Genomic DNA, 18,666 nt, shown 5'->3' with positions numbered 1-18,666 from the left:
GATTGACGATGGAAAAGGATGAGGTATGGATGGATGAGAATAGGAAGAGGAGTAGGAAGAGGGTGGGTGTGTGGGATGAGTGGAAGGAAGGATGAGAGCATTATTAATACATTTGACTCTAAACTAGAACATAGTTTTTTGTAACTCTTTTTCATAAAACGATCCTATTATTTCCTCACCAGACTGGTCTGCGATTTTGTAGGTAACAGGGCAAGTTTTGTTGACAGCCACAATCCGAAAAATTTCTCTTGTCCAATTTCTGCGGTATTTATTTCCAAATAAATTTTTCTTTATAGTAATTCTTACACGGTCTCCAACCGAAAGTCTGGGTCTGAATACTAGACATCGTCCAGTGTTTGCGTACATGCTTCTTAAAGTTTGTTCATTGCTTGAATTCACTTCTGATGGGCTCATCTTTATAGTGCTATGAAATTTACTGTTATATTGACGTAGAAGCTTCTGTAAATGTGACACCCATCTAAAAGAGTTTTGAATTTCAAAGTGCACTTTCATTTTTTCATTGAGAGTTCTATGGAAACGCTCTATAATGGCACTTTTTTCCTCATTTTCAGTATGGTATAACTTTATTTGATTTTTGTGTAAAAACTCTCTAAATTCCTTATTAACAAATTCTCGTCCTTTATCCGTGTGAAGAAGGTTCGGGGGTTTGTGACCAACCAATTTCGCTCTTCTTAATATTTTACCAAACGATTTAGTAACCTCTTGTGAGCTTTTAGTTTTTAATGGTTCTGACCACGCATATTTTGAAAACGTATCAATTACATTAAGTATGTATCTGAATCCATCATTTTCCTTTGAAAACCTAATCATTACAACAAGGTCTGCAGCCCACAAATCATCAATACCCAAAGTTACAATTTTTCTCTTAGGGAATCGCTTAACCACAGGTTTATGAACCTCTAATGCTCGAAGCAGGATTTCTTTCCGACTCTTCTGCTTCATTAATTCCTGATACTATCCACAATACACTTACATTATACCAAACTAGTAATTTATAAGATGCGGTGTCTCGCGCGGCGCGGCGGTGACTGGACAGTGACGAGGCGCGTACCGATTGTTTGTATACTTATAGAAACAACACGCGGTGTCTCACACGGCGCGGTGGTGGTGACGGTTCAGCAGTCGCGCGGCGCGGTGATGACGAGGCGCGTGCCAATTGCTTGGGGGTGACGGTTCAGCAGTCGCGCGGCGCGGTGCTGACGAGGCGCGTGCCGATTGCTTGCATACTTACAGTAACAACGCGTGGTGTCTGCGCGGTGGCGGGACAGCGATGACATGCGTGGTGATTCGCGCGGCGCGGTTCTGACTACCCGTACTCACACTCTTAGTCGCTCTCTAAAAATTCTGTCCCAGATTCGGTCTCACACGGTTTGTCCCAGATCCGGTCTCGGGTGCTTTGTCCCAGGAACGGCCAAAGTATACTACTGATATTCTATGATTGAGATCCTGTATATAATATATATAAAGGTATTCACTTTAAATATTTCCTAAATAAGTAAGAGTGTGAATGTGTTTTAGTAAACAAAACAAATTTGATAAGGAATGTTTATAACGAACTTCTTTTTAAAAGTACATTTCCATAGCATTCTTAGCACCATGTACGAGTTAATAGCAAATAATAATTAAACCAGATAAATTCATCTCGTACCGGATGTACTATAATTAGAAATAATACTTTTTGCTATGCTATACATTCTCAGTACATCATAAATATGTGCATTTCTATTTTTAAAGGTAACCACAACACCTACACACACAGCAAGAGTTCTACGTACAAGACTAGCGGGAAAAAGTTCCATGTGAAATATGGCAGTGGTGAAGTGTATGGTTTCGTCTCCCAAGATAACATAGCGGTTAGTAATCCTTGAAAAGGAACCAATTTTACACAATATCATAATTTGTGAAGGATATAGAATATTAAGGCATCGGATTTGCCACTATTCACAAGTAGCATATTTATGAATTACTATCGTCTATCATTTCCACCTGTTATGGTCCACATGCCGAGAACCAAGTTATATTGTTATGCAAAAATCTGGTTTTCTTGACATCGGTAGACATTTCGCACAATAAAAACTAGACTTTCAGTCACGCTACTGACTTTTGTGGAGGTTGAAATGAGTAAGTAACTAGATTTAAAATATTAAATGATAATTTTTTAGTTTAACATCCTCAAAGCAAGCCATCAGTTATGTAAATAGACGTCAAACCAGTGTCAGCTAACAATTTACACACCATTAAAATGGCGATTTTCAGCTCCTCTACCTGGTTGCCTGACATTATTATAACTATTATTTATATATCTGATCCGTTTTATAAATATAAATCCAGTAAAATGTAATTATAAACCAAAAATAACACGACTAACGTTAAATTTCTTTTTCATGGAAATTTTATCTTTTTATTTCAATAAAAATCAGATTATGTGCTTAATTAATGCAAATTGAATCTCGGCTCATCGAATAAAATAGTTGTAGGTCAAGATAAAAATATACAACCGTATATGATGTCAAGACGGAATTGAAGAAGGGTACGCTTAATAATATATTAATTAGATAAAAAAAGCTCCTTTGCCAGGCTAAACCACAATTGCACTTTATTTTTGCTTATTGCTTGTTTACCTCTTTATAAAAAATATCTCTAGAAAGTTGATATTAGAAAAGACCAAATCCCTCGCTGGCAACCAAAAGATATTTTGTCACGTAGCCTACTTGACCAAAGATACAGTTGACAAAAACAACTAGCAACTCCGATAATAAATTTAACGTCTGCAAATTTAAAAGTCTTGTCCGAGGATTGGAATGCTTGGAAAATTCCCTCTTGGCTCGGAGTGCTCTTACTCACTAATGTGAGAAACTTTTCCTGTTCAAAGTAGTATAGGAAGTAGTAATGGATATTTCAAAATTCCATGAATGATTATTAATTAGAGTCTTAATTTCACCGTTTCAGTGTATTACTGGTGGATTCTAATTCTCTAGTGAGGAGTAGTTTTATTTATTTCTTCTCCGAAAAAATAAACTATTAAAATAAATAACTATTAAAATAAACAGGCATGCGTCTTTATAACAAAACCCCTATGGCATATTTTGATGCTCAGTTACGAGATCATTGACTAGAGTTTCAAACTGATTCACACATGATAATGAGTTGACATCATAGTGATTGTGGTTACAACACGGTGGATACGACGTTAGCTATCTGATTGTTCTCCAGCACAGAATTCGATAAATTAATGTGCTCTTGATTTGCAGTCTGGTAGCTTATTACTAAAATCATCATCATAATTTTTCAGGTAGCCAATCTTCAGGTTCAAGATCAAACTTTTGGTGAGGCAACATTCATCGATACTCAAACTGCTGATTCACAGTTCGATGGCATTTTCGGGCTCGCCTACCCTGCTATTTCCGAAATGCAGACTAACCCTCCTTTTGTGAACATGATCAAACAGGGAGTCGTTAATGAACCCGTCTTCGCATTCTATCTCAATAAGTATGCAGTTATAATATAATTTAGAAAAAATGTTTAAATATTTTACTAGAGTTAGGATACTATAGTATTGTACAGTAAAGTAAGAAAAGATAAGGTTGTTTTCCATTCATACTAGTTATTTAAAATGTTTTTTTATGAATCAAGCTGAAGATGTGGTTTGAGATAATACGAGACTACTATAGAGCTTGTAACCAAATAGATATCCGGCGAATTAATCACAGTGCGTCACAGGATAAGAAGCTGAGGAAACCTCTCATTGCACTTGAAATACCTTTAAGCTAATTCCAGAGTGACTTAATATTCCAGATGTAAAATAGCGAATAGGTATCGCCTCCTGTCGAGACCCCATGTTGTATCCACCATGATAGAAGTGATAGTGAACACTATCTCTGTTTGTCATATCACCTTGGGGGAAAGGGAGTCTAACTGTTTTAACCTCTACAGTCAAAGCAAAGTAGATAGGACGCAGTACTCTCTCAGATTTGGGGGTTTAAAAACGTTTAACATTGTATTACCTAACTAATATTGCACTTTCAATTTTTTTAAACAACTAGGATTAAAATTATGTTTGTAGTCTTTCATTCGATATATTTAATGTCTATATATACAGGGTGTACATAAAGTCCTGCACGGGTATAATATTTTCTGAACGATACCAGATAAATAAATAAGATTTGGTACATCAATACTACACCTAAAAATCTACTTTTTGAAGGAACTATCAGTTTTCTGTAATATTATGGGGACGTCCCGCAAGGAGTCAGAAGGAAATCTTAAATAGGAGCATAGGTCAATATGGACATCATTTTAAAGGGCTTGTCTAGCAGAGTTTAATGCCGCAGACCGCTCTCAAAAAGATTGATCCAGTACAAAATGGCGGCTGTTCAAAGATTTTACTTGGTTACATTTTATTAGTAGTCATAACCCCAGTAAAAGCAAAAACTGCAACCAAACAAATACTGCAGCTAACTACTACATATGCTGGTCAGTTGTACAGAAGTGAATTATGACATTAGTTATCCTCAAGGGTTACAAATTTGGTCCTAATATATTGATAACGGGGAAAACCTGATAACAGTAACAATTAGAAATCTCAGCGACCTATAACGATCGGAAACACTTCCTGTTTTCATAAAGTGTTGAACAGTTCTCCCTACAGTTGTTCTAGAAATTGGCTGCCTCTCGTGAAAGTAGTTATTAAATAAATGGCATGCTTCTTCGTGTGATCGTCTGTTATTTCCCCAACCAACCATCATAAAAGTGTTATACGTTCACGTTCGTCAAGCGACATAGTGTAGTTGAAGAACTACAAGCAATACGACAAACTCTTTTGTACTAAAGCTGTACCAACGCCGAGCGTGGCTGCTGCTTGGACAGGTGACCGCTGAGCGATCCTGTCCTTGCAAGCGGCCCGCCTGCCCGGCCATTGGTGGTGGTTCGGAAGTCACCTTTAAGCCGTTGGTCCCCAGGTTAAGTGTTAGAGAGGGCTTCTTAGCCCTAACTTCGCCTGGTAAAATAAGACATTCTTTACTTTACTGATAAAATGGATGGACAGCACTACTAAAACAAGAAAACTAGAATAGCCTACTATGAATAGACTGGCTAATAGGAAAGTCCTAACTGCGACCCAAAGATAAGAGATTTCTAATTGTTACTGTTATCAGGTTTTCCCCGTTATCAATATATTAGGACCAAATTTATAACCCTTGAGGATAACTAATGTCATAATTCACTTCTGTACAACTGACCAGCATAATGTAGTGGTTAGCTGCAGTATTTGTTTGGTTGCAGTTTTGCTTTACTGGGGTTATGGCTACTAATAAAATGTAACCAAGTAAAATCTTTGAACAGCCACCATTTTGTACTGGATCAATCTTTTTGAGTGCGGTTTGCGGCATTAAACTCTGCTAGACAAGCCCTTTAAAATGATGTCCATATTGACCTATGCTCCTATTTAAGATTTCCTTCTGACTCCTTGCGGGACGTCCCCATGATATTACAGAAAACTGATAGTTCCTTCAAAAAGTAGATTTTTAGGTGTAGTATTGATGTACCAAATCTTGTTTATTTATCTGTTATCATTCAGAAAATATTATACCCGTGCAGGACTTCATGTACACACCCTGTATATAAGGCAAAGCCCTTACTCACTTACTTATTTATTACTAATTTTCAAATTTCCCTATATGTCAGAAAGTTAATTTTTTTCACAATTACATGTTATTACTAAATTAAGAGTATACAGTAAAGCATTTTTATAAAGTCCAAACATCGATTGGGGTTGCAACCACTATTATGTTCTTCAACTTTTTGTTTTCCTAGAAATATTAAATTTGATACACACGTGTATTATGCTCTCAACAGACTATCACTACTTGAAATGCCTTAGATTTGAGGTAGATTGCAATGGCCGTATGTAGTAGCTTTTTAACATAAGCAGATATTTAAGACCAACATATGAAAATTCTTTCTTGTTAAGGAAAGGTACCTCTAAAGCACCAAGAATACTTTAGACCCAAATTATATTACAATGGCTGGAAGGTGACACTTTTTGGTTGAAGAAGACTTTTATGATCTATACATGTTTATATTTTACTTTCAGGGTAACAATTCAAACGCTAACATATAGATCATGGTAGAGGTAGACAATAAAGTGCTCGTATAGACATATTTCATAGACCAGTTTCTTAATAAGGACTTCCGTTGGAATTTAATGGGGTGACCTTTGAAACCTCAATTGTAAGTTTAAGACATTTGAGGTTTTATAATACACATGTGCAACACTTCTATAATACTCATATAAAACGAATGCTTATTTAAATGTTTATCTTCGGTAAGAAGCTGGTTTACTGTTAAATAGTTAAACTGGTAATTACTAAAAGTGTAACGTCTCTACAAATTATTATTTTTGTGTTAATTATTAAATTAGTGTTTCAAACTCTGTTTCAGAGCAAGTGACTCGTCATCGGGTGACTCGTCATCTGGTGAAGGTGCTGAATTGGTCCTTGGAGGTGTGGATCCTAACCACTATACCGGAGACTTCACGTACACTCCTGTAATCGAGCAAACATACTGGAAGATACAAATCGATGGGTAAGAACTCAGCTCTATGAAAAAGATAAAATAATAATAATTTATATACAATGAATGATACTTGTTTATTTACCGTTCAGTAAATTTTAGTGAACATAAGTATAATGATCCAGTGAGATAAGATCAAGATTAGTCGCAAGCCAGGCTTCGGGTTAGCGTATGAGGTTCCAAGTTAGCCCAACAACATCCTGGCCCAGAGAGACCAATTTTAACCCTTTTCTGTGCCGACGTAGAGGTAGAGTTTTACATCAAATCTTAAATCTCTAAGTGACCTAGTTCAACCATTATCTTGAAGACAGGCAAACAGAAATCGAAAACGTCATCAACAAATGATGTGAGAGACTTACTAAAAGCTGATTCAATATAATATTTCCTTGTTTTCAATGTAATCAATTAAAGTTATAGACCTTAACACCAGTAAAGATAAAAACCTCTTACCAGATTAGATCTGTAAAAACCAACAGAATTATCCTTATTATTGTTCATTCACGTTGTAGATTACAATCCTCTTTAAGTTATAGAAATAAAAGACTTATATTCTGGGTATAACCGTATCTTGAGGGAGACACATTAAGACGTTGCATGGTGTCCATAATTTTTTACCATTGAATTCTTATTATTCTTATTATTTCAGTTACATACACATATAAATATATGTCTTCTCTATTTTGCCTGTTCACAAAATGTTTTCAAGAAAAGTCTTCTTCAACTTAAACGTGGTTATGGACATAACCTTTTAATTTACACTAACTAGCATTAGGTGTCTATTGGTTCTGTTGCTCATGAAGATTAAATATTATTTATATCTATTTCTATGTTTGACGATCTTTCTTTCGAAGGTTTCGAGTACCCGACTTTGACCGTAGTTAACCATGCCTCATGTTCAGAAACCTGCTAATAATGTACGTTTTAACGTTTTCCTTAACATAATATTAACGAATAATATCTAGATCCAAAAGGATATTGAATGTGACAACTATTTTCCTCCCATGTATTTTCACAAAAGATAACTAAATCATGAAAGGTTAAGAACAGCTGGAGAAGCTTATCATAGTACCTAGCAAGTATTGAAATGGAAACAAAGAAAAATTATCAATAGAAAGTAGTAATTTTAATTGTGGTTATTATTCTTAGTTTTTATCTTTTATTTTGTTAAATCTAAGGAATAACAATGCGTTTAGAAAATTATGACAAAATTGCTTTGTTTCCCACTAACGGCTTATAATTTTCATTACACACTACGACCAGTATGTATTTATTATTTTGAAGTATTACAAACATCATCAAAAATACGTTCACAGTTATTTACATTTATGAAAATTTAGTTTTATTCCTATACGCTATTCGCAGCTTAACAATGTTATATCGACAATCTAGTGTTAAAATTTATTTAACTGGGTAACTAAAATCTCTGTTAATTATTAGTCATAATTTGGAAATGTTGGGAAGCCTATAGACTATAATAGATTAATGTAATGGTACTTTCCCTGGAGTAAACTTTCTATATTTATAAACAATCTCATACAGTTTGTAAACAATAGTTCGACCTAATTTACATTTATTTCATAACAGATTTGATTGGTTTTATACTATTACTGTATGCTTCATTATTTTGTTACATACAATTTTTAAACACAGTTGTTAAAAACTTAACCACATATTATGTAATACTTCACCATTTTTCTTAGGCTTGTATTGCAAATATATATTTATTTATTTATATTTTACCAAGGATTTTTTCGAGTTGTATATGTATTCCTTTAATTGTGATTTGTAATTATTTTTCTATAAAAACTAGGCATTTAATAATTGTGTACGTAGAAGCAGAATTAGTTAGACATTACTTTTAAACTCTTGCAGTTGATAAGATTATGTTGTATATAATAGCTGTTTTACATTATAGCATTACGTTGGGATCTAACGAGATCTGCTCTACCTATCCCGCCATCCCAGACTCCGGGACCAGTCTGTTGTATGGGCCTTCAGAGTTTACCGATCAGATCAACCAGGCTATAGGCGGTGAAGAGAGTGACGGAACTTATATCGTAAGTGTCTCTTACAAAATTTGAAAAACTCCAACAACTAATACTATTTAAAAACTTGCCTCAAACTGCTAGTATCTAAAGCGTTTGACTTCATGATGAACCTCTAGGATTTCTGAAAGATGCTGGATCTAAGGTAGTGTGTCTGTGACAGGAGTGAATGTATACAATGTAAGTTTTTTTTGTGTATGTGTACTTTGATTTGTATAGGTTTATGATTTGTCTATTAAAATACTATTTTAAATTGTCAAAAACCTATAAAAATTAACAATTTATTATTATTACTCTTTAGTTTTTAACAAACTCGGAAAGAATATTTATTATGCAAGGTAGGAGTATATTATGTGTTGCGTAATAGACTTCTCTGTGGTTGCATGCACCAATTCATGTACGTATTTCACTAGACTAGTATGTAACACGTTGAAATTTCATATCAGAGTATTCAGTTTGGTTTAAAATTTATTTATTCCACTATTTTCTCGTTGCCATGATGGTTACCTATAAGACCACAATATAAATTTTTGCTAATGATCAGATAAATCACATAGAGTAACATGCACAATCAACAAACTGATTCCTCGAGATCTAGTGCGGACAGACGCACAGAAACAAAATTTGTCCAGGCCTTAGAGTTGTGGACTTCACACGTTGCTCACACTCGTAAAATAACATTGAAACGTTTTGGTTATCTCAATACTGTTAGTTTTTCTTGCGATTTAACACGTTACATTTCTATTGATATCTTTTCTAATAGAAATATCACATATTAACTTGATAAAAAGATAATTAAATTATATTGTATCTTTGATTGAACAGCCGAATACTTCAACTCTGCCGTGTCTAAAATTTCTTCGATCTTAAAAACCATGTCCTGTAAATAATTGTTCAAAATTCCACTACAACAGTAAAATCTTTTTTTACTTAAAAAAACAAAACAAAATTTTCTTTTGTACCTGTTTTAGGTCCACTCTGTCTATGATAATATATATATATATATATATTTATTTATTTATATTTATATATAGTATATAAAAATATATATGCCTCTTATATACAGTGTCTCAAAAACATATGCACTGTTTGACGCTAGACAATTGAATATCTGTTCGTTTTTTTGAAATAAGATTTTCCGTTACGTGATTCCACTTATTTATTCATGATCTCTTGTTTTACTACATTAAAAATGGAGTTTGGAATGCAATTACCCGAAAGTGTAAACATTTTCAAACATGCGATATATTTAAAGTTCAAGGGACACAGAATAACATCAACAAGGAGTGCTTTGGGCAAAAACAATCTTTGAATACAATGAATACGTCGCTTTGGTGATTCAGACTTTCACACAACCCCCAAGTAAATATATTATACAATATTTAAATTACGAATATTTAAAAACAATATGTTGACAGAAGTTTAAAAATTAATACTAACGATCAAATTTAAATTCTATGATGTCTACAAGACTCAGTGAAGATCTAGACATGCGGTTGTTACGGTTTCAAGTAAAATAATTCATAATTTAAGTAACTTTTAATGTATTTATTTAGCGCACCTAAGCAATAAAGAGTTAAAATATAATATTAATTAGTCAATTGATAGATGTTGCTTAATTTACTGCGTTAAGGCAAATCCAAACGTAATTTTAAAACACTCGATTTACCAGCAAGATGCTGTAAGATTTTCAAGAGGTGCAGCTATTGAAACAATATCATACTGATTAAATTTAAAATTTAACACAATGTGTTTCAGTAATTTATGTAACTCTCATTTAGTTTCAATAAGCTTAAACTTAATTTATGTAGATTTTTGACCAGATGATATGGTTCCATAAAACAGATATGATCACTAATACATCATCACAAATACATTCATAGGTGCATTAATTTAAAAAATTCTGTTGAGACCCGAAGCTTTATACATACTCTCAGGAGGTATGGAATGTGGAAAACTTGTTTATTCCATTATCCACCATGACCTTCGCTACGTCTTTTGTCATCCCGAAACCGATAAAATTGAGTTGTGTACTATACTTTTTACAAAGCAAGTTTTCAACCTTGTTACTAATGTTTCTTTTGGATAACGTGGATAAATGTGTAGATCTAGACGGGATTCATACGGGATATTCAATAAACCTCAATCTTAATTATTGCATTCTTGAAAGATTACCTAATGACATATAGCCCAAATTATATTGGCCATTATAATGGTACATGATGAAATTAATATTTTAAATCTTTTTATATATTGCCATTGCGGTTAGATTTACTTTAAGATCTCTTGAAATCTAAGTGAGTATGTTCTGCTTGAAATGTCTTACATAGAATGGAAAGATAGCATAGGTAAGTTCAAATTGCATAACTTGAAAGAAAATTTACACTAAAACCAAAGTAACTACTCATAACGTACCTACGGTTGGAGAAATTTATTCAATAATGCGAATGTTAAGTTGGCCCTGTTTACCTTTTTCTTATTATCTTAGTCATGTTCGTCTGAAGAAAAAAAATAATTTGGCAATGAGGAAGGTATATACATACTACACAAAATATAATGCTATCTATTTTAAGTAATATTCTCATTGTCTCATCATATGTGCATTTGATACGTGTTAGACACAATCCAAAAGCACGGTTGGGCAACCGAGTTTTTGCACATGGTGGTAGGGGTTGATTCTATCTTTGGATCTCTTCAGAAGAACATTCCAGAAATCAAGCTGTGACATCGACAGATTTCAGACGCTGTACTAAGTGTAGTGTGAACTGGAACAAACTTAACATTTACATTAACTACTCAATACTCATTTTAAGGCTACTAAGAAATAGTTGGTCACTAAAATTATACAGTGCATCATTGGTTCAACTTATAGTTTATATTCAAGTACAAAAGAATCTATATCCTACGAATGTACATAAACAAAAATTTTTAAAAACTTAACTAAGAAAGCAGTAATGTAGCGGTAAAGATTCAATAATAGATTCCGTAAATATTCCATAGGTTTTTTTTTAATAGAGTAGGTATATTTAAATGGAGCCTATCTTGTTTGATAATTTTACTTAATATTCTTGCTTATATAATATATAAACACTGAGTCAATATACCATAAATGCTTTATGTTACCCAGGTGGACTGCACAACAATAGACAGCTTGCCAGATGTTACGATCTACATTAGTGGAAAGCCTTTCGTACTTCACCCTCAGGACTACATTATCTCGGTACTACACCCCCTTTGTTATCATAATTATACTTTAATTTAATTTTAATTTTTTTCTTTATGATTAAATAATGGTTTTGTGTCACTTACATGGTAGTGCAACAATTCGGAATTTCCTAACCTGTCGCATAACGTGAATAAATACCATAATAATAAAGGGAGAAAAGTATACATAACAAAGCAATATATTTATTTATTTATAATCACTTTAATTATTTGGCGAAAATAAATAATAAGGTTTTGTCTTTTTAAAGAACTTATTACTTAGACGTATTCTGCTTGTTGTAGTGTTACAAGTACTAACTATATTAACTATACATATTGTGTGAATGTTTTTTTAATGATTCAACATTATGTTTCCCTTAGACTAATTTATCTCAATGTGCATTTAAAACATGTTAACGTATGTATAAAGTGTGAGTGTTTTAAACAGAGTAACTTCGTTAAATTTTTATTATATGCAATTGCCTAATTAAAGTTATAATTCCATTGGTACTCAAACATGGATCTTGGAATTCGAATGAGTATCAATAACTAACTTAATTTCAGTGAATATTGATAGTACAAAAGTGATTTTATCAGCCAATAGTTGATTATTTATACAAGTCTTTAATCTATAGATATAGTAGTAAAGTAAATATTCAAAAACCAATTTTTTCAACCCAAAATTATAGAAAGTAGAAATAAGCAAACAATTCTAACGTGTCAATTCTTTTTGTCAATCGTACGAAAAACAAATGTATACATCCCCTGATAAACAAAAGAGAACTTGTGTCAGCTTACTGAATGATAAGCTTCGACGATGCTTAGCTAAATTCCAATGATAGGACATGCACAATTATAGAACTCATTCTTTTCTATGTAGAAATAAAGTTTCATGGAACATTTCAAATATAGAAATAAAACTACTCTCGAGACATTTACACGTGATACATTTACATTTGTGGTCATCAAAACTTGTTGCACCACCAAGTAAGTCATCAAAATAACAAGTTGAATGTGTTGGGATAGTTAGGCTTCATGTGTTAATATGTAATACATAAAATTTTCTCATTTTATATATATATATATATATATATATATATATGTAATACATTGATTTTTGTTTGCTTAACAATTTATTTATTCTGCTATTTCATCGTTGCCATCATGGTTACACACAAATGTACAAATACTCTCTAACACTTAGCCAAATCATATGAAGTGACATGGAACATCATCGAACTAAGCGTCCCTCAAATACAATTAAAGCTCAGTTCGTTTTGGAGATACCGAGTGTAAAGACTGACAGACAGTTAGATTTGAAAGTTTCAGTTTGATGGGCAGAAAAAGGCTTAAAAGGAGATCGTCCTCTCTTTAAAAATTATCGAGTATGCATGTAAACAATATGCATAAACTAATATTCTCTAGCGAGAGAAATTAATTCAAATATGATTTCAATAATTAGGATGGATTGTTTTTCAGATGCCAACAGAAAGTGGAGAAGATGTCTGTGTGAGCACATTTATTGGCTCCGACAACCTCTCATTCTTTATTCTGGGAGATGTGTTTATGCGCAAGTACTACACGGTGTTCGACATGGGGAACAACCAGGTTGGGTTTGCCCTTGCTCAGTAGACAAGAACCGTCCACAACTGTGTGGCTCAGATGGTCGAGGATTAACAATGGATTGCGTCCCAGTACTTGAATTTGCATCTACATTATTATGATATATTATATATAAGTTAAAGAATGTAGTCGGATGGATTAAAGTAAAATAAATACACTTTAAAGTCACCTTTTGAGTCTTTACCCCTTGGATATTAAATATTTACTGTGATACTATTCTTTATACAAAAATTAGTATGGAATATACTTTTAATAAATCATAATGTAAATGATCTGATTACTTTGTGCTAAGCATGAAATATTGACTAATGCTAAGTGCTATAAAATTTGGCATCTTAATCTAAGCAAACCCATTCACTAATGAGTGTACCAAACACGTCGTGCAGTTACACAGAGAGATATATAGCCTTTTTAAATTTGGATTAAATTAAAATGGAGAACTATTTTAAATCAAGAATAATGTTTTAGCTCCTGGGTTGAAATAATCAGTATTTAAATGTCTTCACGTACCCTACGCGTTTTTTACATCGATGTTGTAACATCGTAACGCGTAATTGCAACATTTATTTTGGATCGCTGGTTAATATTTGTATTTTAATACTATATAATTTAACTCGATCAGTAAAAAAAACTGATTAATTTAATAGCATATAGCATAATTTAACCGAAGTTATCGTGAGCCTACAGCTTCATTTACTGGACGAAAATATCAAAATGTCAGTTTGTTTAATATACGATAGCTTTCCAACAGCTTCACAAAGTATAATCATATGCGGTTTAATGCGGTGTCTACAAATAAAATGCATTTACAGTTAATATCGTATTTTTATTAATTGTAAAAGAGTATATGGCTCTTAGGTGGATCATATTTAAAAACATATCGTTACGTATACTACGCATTGAAAATTATTTTTCACATTAAAAGCCTGACTAGATAAAGCAAAAAAAACCACTATCTCCGATCCTAGACAGAGAAATTCTGCAGGATATTTTGTATTTAAACTAAAGTTTTGGTCTTAGCTAAACTTTAGGCTAATATAGTTTTTCGTTCAATTCCAATTTAATCTCTCCGTAGCCTAAAACTAACCTCTACATCCTTACAAACTTCAATACCATCTACAGCGCTCTATTCCTGTACACGAAAAAACAATTATCATTGTGTAACAACACAATTTTTTTTTAACAACACAACATTAATAGTCGGCGACTGCAGGACTGTTAATGCGTGAATACCTTAGGTATAAAAATATCAATAAACCATTTTCACATTCATTAAAATCCAACTACATGAATCAAACCACCAGTGCCAGTTCAAAAGCTACAAAGGCATTTTATTTTTAGCACAAGGGGAATAAAATCCTCTACTGTCCTAAAATTAATACTTTCTAATCCCGGATCTCCTCGGTTGAATCATGATTTACGAAATAACAAACCACTTGAGAACAGTGAGATTATGATATCTTCTTCTGATGGGCTGACAAGTCTTGCTATTCAATAAGGTACCAACCGATAACGTCAGGCGACAGATAATACTTGTCTACACCACTCTAGTTCCTGTCGACACGATGTTTCTCAATGCTGCTTGGTGTACCTTGCTCTTTCTTCTCTTTACTTGTTTCTCAGTTGAAAGGTACTAGTACTAGTATAACTAATATTCTTTATATTTAGTACTATTCTTTCAGTATAATTTAGGGTGAAATTATGTTTAAGTGAAAATTTCGAAAATTTATTACAAAAAGGTTATATTAATACATTTATATTATTCTTTTGGTGGTGTTTTGTATCAGTGTCTGTTTTAAAAAAACCCTTAAAACATAAATTGGGCACAATGCTGCAATGTGTTTTGTTTCTTATAACCTACACTAGAACCTGACATATATTTACCCACTCTAACGTTACTAATTTCTTCAAAATAAAATGCTAAAAGGTAATAAAATTAGACACATTATTGTTTATGAATGTTTTATCTTCATATGAATAAACAAAATGTTACTTAATACAGCACTTTTACTTTTATTGTGAAAGTAAAATCATCAAAGACAATTTAACATTGACTTCTATATACATTAAATTCAGAAGTCTCACTAGAAAAACTGTTTACTGTAGAAAAGCTGTGAGGCAGACCCACACTATAGAGTTCTGTGGAATAATTTTAGTTACTAACCTCCGTGTAGTTGAATTATATTTCTAAAAATATTTCGTTAACCTCTCAATCTTTTCACCCGTGATTTTATTCTTAAAATCTTTCTCTGTAGCCATGAGTTTCATGACGTATTAATATTCATGTACATTTTAAGACAGTCATGAGTGGAGTCAATCAATTATTTTCAATAATTATGAATTGTATTTATTTCTTTTGTAGCTTTAACGAAAATTAATATTCCATTAAATTAAACGATCACGCTGAATTTCAACACTAAGTTGTCAACTAATTTTATGACATATTGTTTAATTTACCTACACAAACACATAGACAGATAAATATAAATAGACGATGTTAGGTAAACTAATTTATTTACTATTCAGTATCCATAACTTTATATGAGATTTATCCCACCCAAAATAACCATGAATACAGTGCCATAAATATAATAAATCAAATAAAACCTCTTGTTATAATATTCTTTTATTCATTTAAACTAAATAGTTGCTGAGCAATAATCTACTGTAATCATTATGTAGATAATGACCAAAAAGGAAAATTCATTATATTTCCTTACAGCATCCCGAAATTAATATTAAGAGCGTTTTTGAGTTATGTTATACTGTTTACTTAATTAAAACCAAATCATAAAGCATATTAAAAATAGAAAAAAGTTGTAAAGGCGAGACTTGATTATTTCTCTACGTGGTTGAAGTTAAGTTAGTTCGCAGAATCAACTTAATATATCAATGCTTAAACATTTATTTCGGAACACAATACAACTGTTTGGTTGTCTATACAGCGTACTAAAATCTCATATTTCATCAAACGTCTCAGCAAAAACGCTTGTCGCCCAACTGGTGATCATGTTAAGTGTAAATTCCAGTTATCAGTTAAATCTGCTAATATGTGGTTTTGAAGGGACGGTTCTTAATACTCATTAACATACGACAGTACATCTAATGGCTAAATATGCAGTTAAAACTATTTACAAAGTGTTGTAACAATTAAAAACTCTAACATAATTTTCAATTGTCTGTTCGTTAAAACATCGAATCGTCGTAATAACAAACATGTTCAGTTTATTTTAAAATATTTTTGTAACATTTCAATAAAATTTGTGATTAAACAGTGATAATATCCGAAACTGTCATGTTTTCAAGATTTTGCATCTTGAAACAACAATTAAAGCATTTTTCTCAGTTGTTTTTCAACTTCAATGGAACAATATTATATGAACCAAAATTATACCACAATAAGTCTAATTTAAAAGTAATATAACAACTTGGACGTTATTTAACGAGCTTTACTCGTTTTAGTTAGTAATTGTAAATCTTTCAAAATATTTTTATGAAGAGCAAATATCAGAAAATATTATACTGCAAACGTAATAAAAATAAATACATACGAGTGCATAGTATTCAGTAAAATTATACAGTGTATTAAAATCTGGGCTACTAAATAAAATGATTGCGCCCATAGTATATGAAATAAGTTACTTGCAGATTACTTGAAGAAATCTGCCCTAATCTCGGCACTCCATCATGTTCACTGATCCAAGACAATCCATATAAAGCCTAGCAGAGGTTTTACTTTCGTATTATTATCTCATATGTGTCACTCTTCATTATTATTATATTTCAATTTTTACTAATGAATGTCAATGTTTAAAGTCTTTGCGATGACAGGATGAATTAATAAATCGTTTTTGATTGTATGTGCAATTTAAATTTAAAAATAGCTATAATTTAAAATAGTTTAAATATCGTAAAAAGCACTCATTTTATACGAATGTGATAAAAACTAGGTGTTTGTAGAAAGTGTATCATAAAATCCAACGAGACTTTAAATTTTTGAATTGATCGCAAATAATTTACTTATTTCAAATTTACATAGAATATGCTGACCAACTTTAAGTTCCTTCTCACCAGGACAACAGCTCGACAATGGGCAAAATAACAAAATTTTGTAGAAAGTGTTTAATTTATTCACACTGCTTCTTCGTGATTTCACCATAATAACCATTACAAAGTGTGAAAACATTTTTTTTTACTTTTTTAACCGTGTTTTACCTTTACCTGTTTACCATAAATGAACTAATATCTTTTATGCAAAATTTTTTTGTGGTGACTCCCTAAAGGGTATTCAAGAAACAGTGATAGTTTAAGCTATTTAAAATATATTTTAACATTAAATTAATTGTAACGCACTATCAACTTTAATATGTTCAACCCTATTTAAATCAGCCTTATGTTCAAAATTGTTTTTTTTAATAAAGCTACCAATTTTCATAAAACCTATCTTCCTTTTATCATAAACCAGCAATGAAATCTAAAACTTTACGAACATTTGAAATTTATAGAATTAGTTTACTGTAATGAAGTAACACGTCGAAAATTTAACTCTACTCCTTAGATTTTATTCCGTTCATTTCAAAACCACAGTATGTATTAAATTACATTATTAAAACTAAACTATACATTATTTTTAATACCAACTAAAATAACTTCTACTGATGACATAAATAGTATTGTCGAATTTGACTCCGTTTGCTTTAGGAAAAACAAACCATAAAACCCAACACCAAAATTGATAACCACTATCTTCATTAACAATAAAATAAAATTACCGTAAAATAAACAGAGTTGCGATATAAGTCAATGTGTGTAATAGCCAGATTTATATTATACGAGTAAAGTTTTTGTATCCTTAGTATTGAAAAGTACTTACCTAGAATCTAGAATTATAATGGAAGGCCCACATAGAAATCTGTTAGAGTTAAAGATACAAGAAATTGGTTTCAGATGAGATGATCTGATGATTACATCTTAGAACCAAGAGCCAATTTACATGAATAAACAAACAACTTAGTTTTTTCTTAAACTCGATAAAGGAATTTTTTTCTGAAAGAGAAATTGTATTGTCTTACTATTTTTGGTTGTGGTCGAAATTGAAGTATATCAAAATGTTTTAAACCTTGAATAGATAACTTTTCTCAGGTAAGATTTTTTTCTTGATTGCTACACTTAAACCCGATCGTTTATGCATACATAAAGTAAT

The 18,666-nt window shown here is 32.0% G+C and overlaps 1 protein-coding gene across 1 annotated transcript; it reads left to right on the top strand.

The window, feature by feature from the left end:
* The first annotated feature begins 1,718 nt into the window (after positions 1–1,718).
* LOC124374591 (cyprosin-like) lies at positions 1,719–13,631 on the top strand. The gene is made up of 6 exons (XM_046832781.1): positions 1,719–1,874; positions 3,314–3,510; positions 6,460–6,603; positions 8,507–8,648; positions 11,764–11,856; positions 13,320–13,631. The coding sequence occupies exons 1-6, from the start codon at positions 1,734–1,736 to the stop codon at positions 13,470–13,472; spliced, it is 870 nt and encodes a 289-aa protein (XP_046688737.1). The 5' UTR covers positions 1,719–1,733; the 3' UTR covers positions 13,473–13,631.
* Positions 13,632–18,666: the final 5,035 nt, after the last annotated feature.

Source organism: Homalodisca vitripennis, unplaced genomic scaffold (assembly GCF_021130785.1).
Source record: "Homalodisca vitripennis isolate AUS2020 unplaced genomic scaffold, UT_GWSS_2.1 ScUCBcl_9207;HRSCAF=17627, whole genome shotgun sequence".
Taxonomy (NCBI): Eukaryota; Metazoa; Arthropoda; class Insecta; order Hemiptera; family Cicadellidae; genus Homalodisca; species Homalodisca vitripennis.
Note: the sequence above shows the minus strand (reverse complement) of the source record. Positions and strands in the feature narration are given on the sequence as shown.

Coding starts and splice junctions, on each gene's coding strand:
- LOC124374591 (XM_046832781.1), top strand. CDS start 1,734: ATGTGCATTTCTATTTTTAAAGGTAACCACAACACCTACACACACAGC. Junction 3,511..6,459: donor TTCGCATTCTATCTCAATAA/GTATGCAGTTAT, acceptor ACTCTGTTTCAG/AGCAAGTGACTCGTCATCGG. Junction 6,604..8,506: donor TGGAAGATACAAATCGATGG/GTAAGAACTCAG, acceptor TTTACATTATAG/CATTACGTTGGGATCTAACG.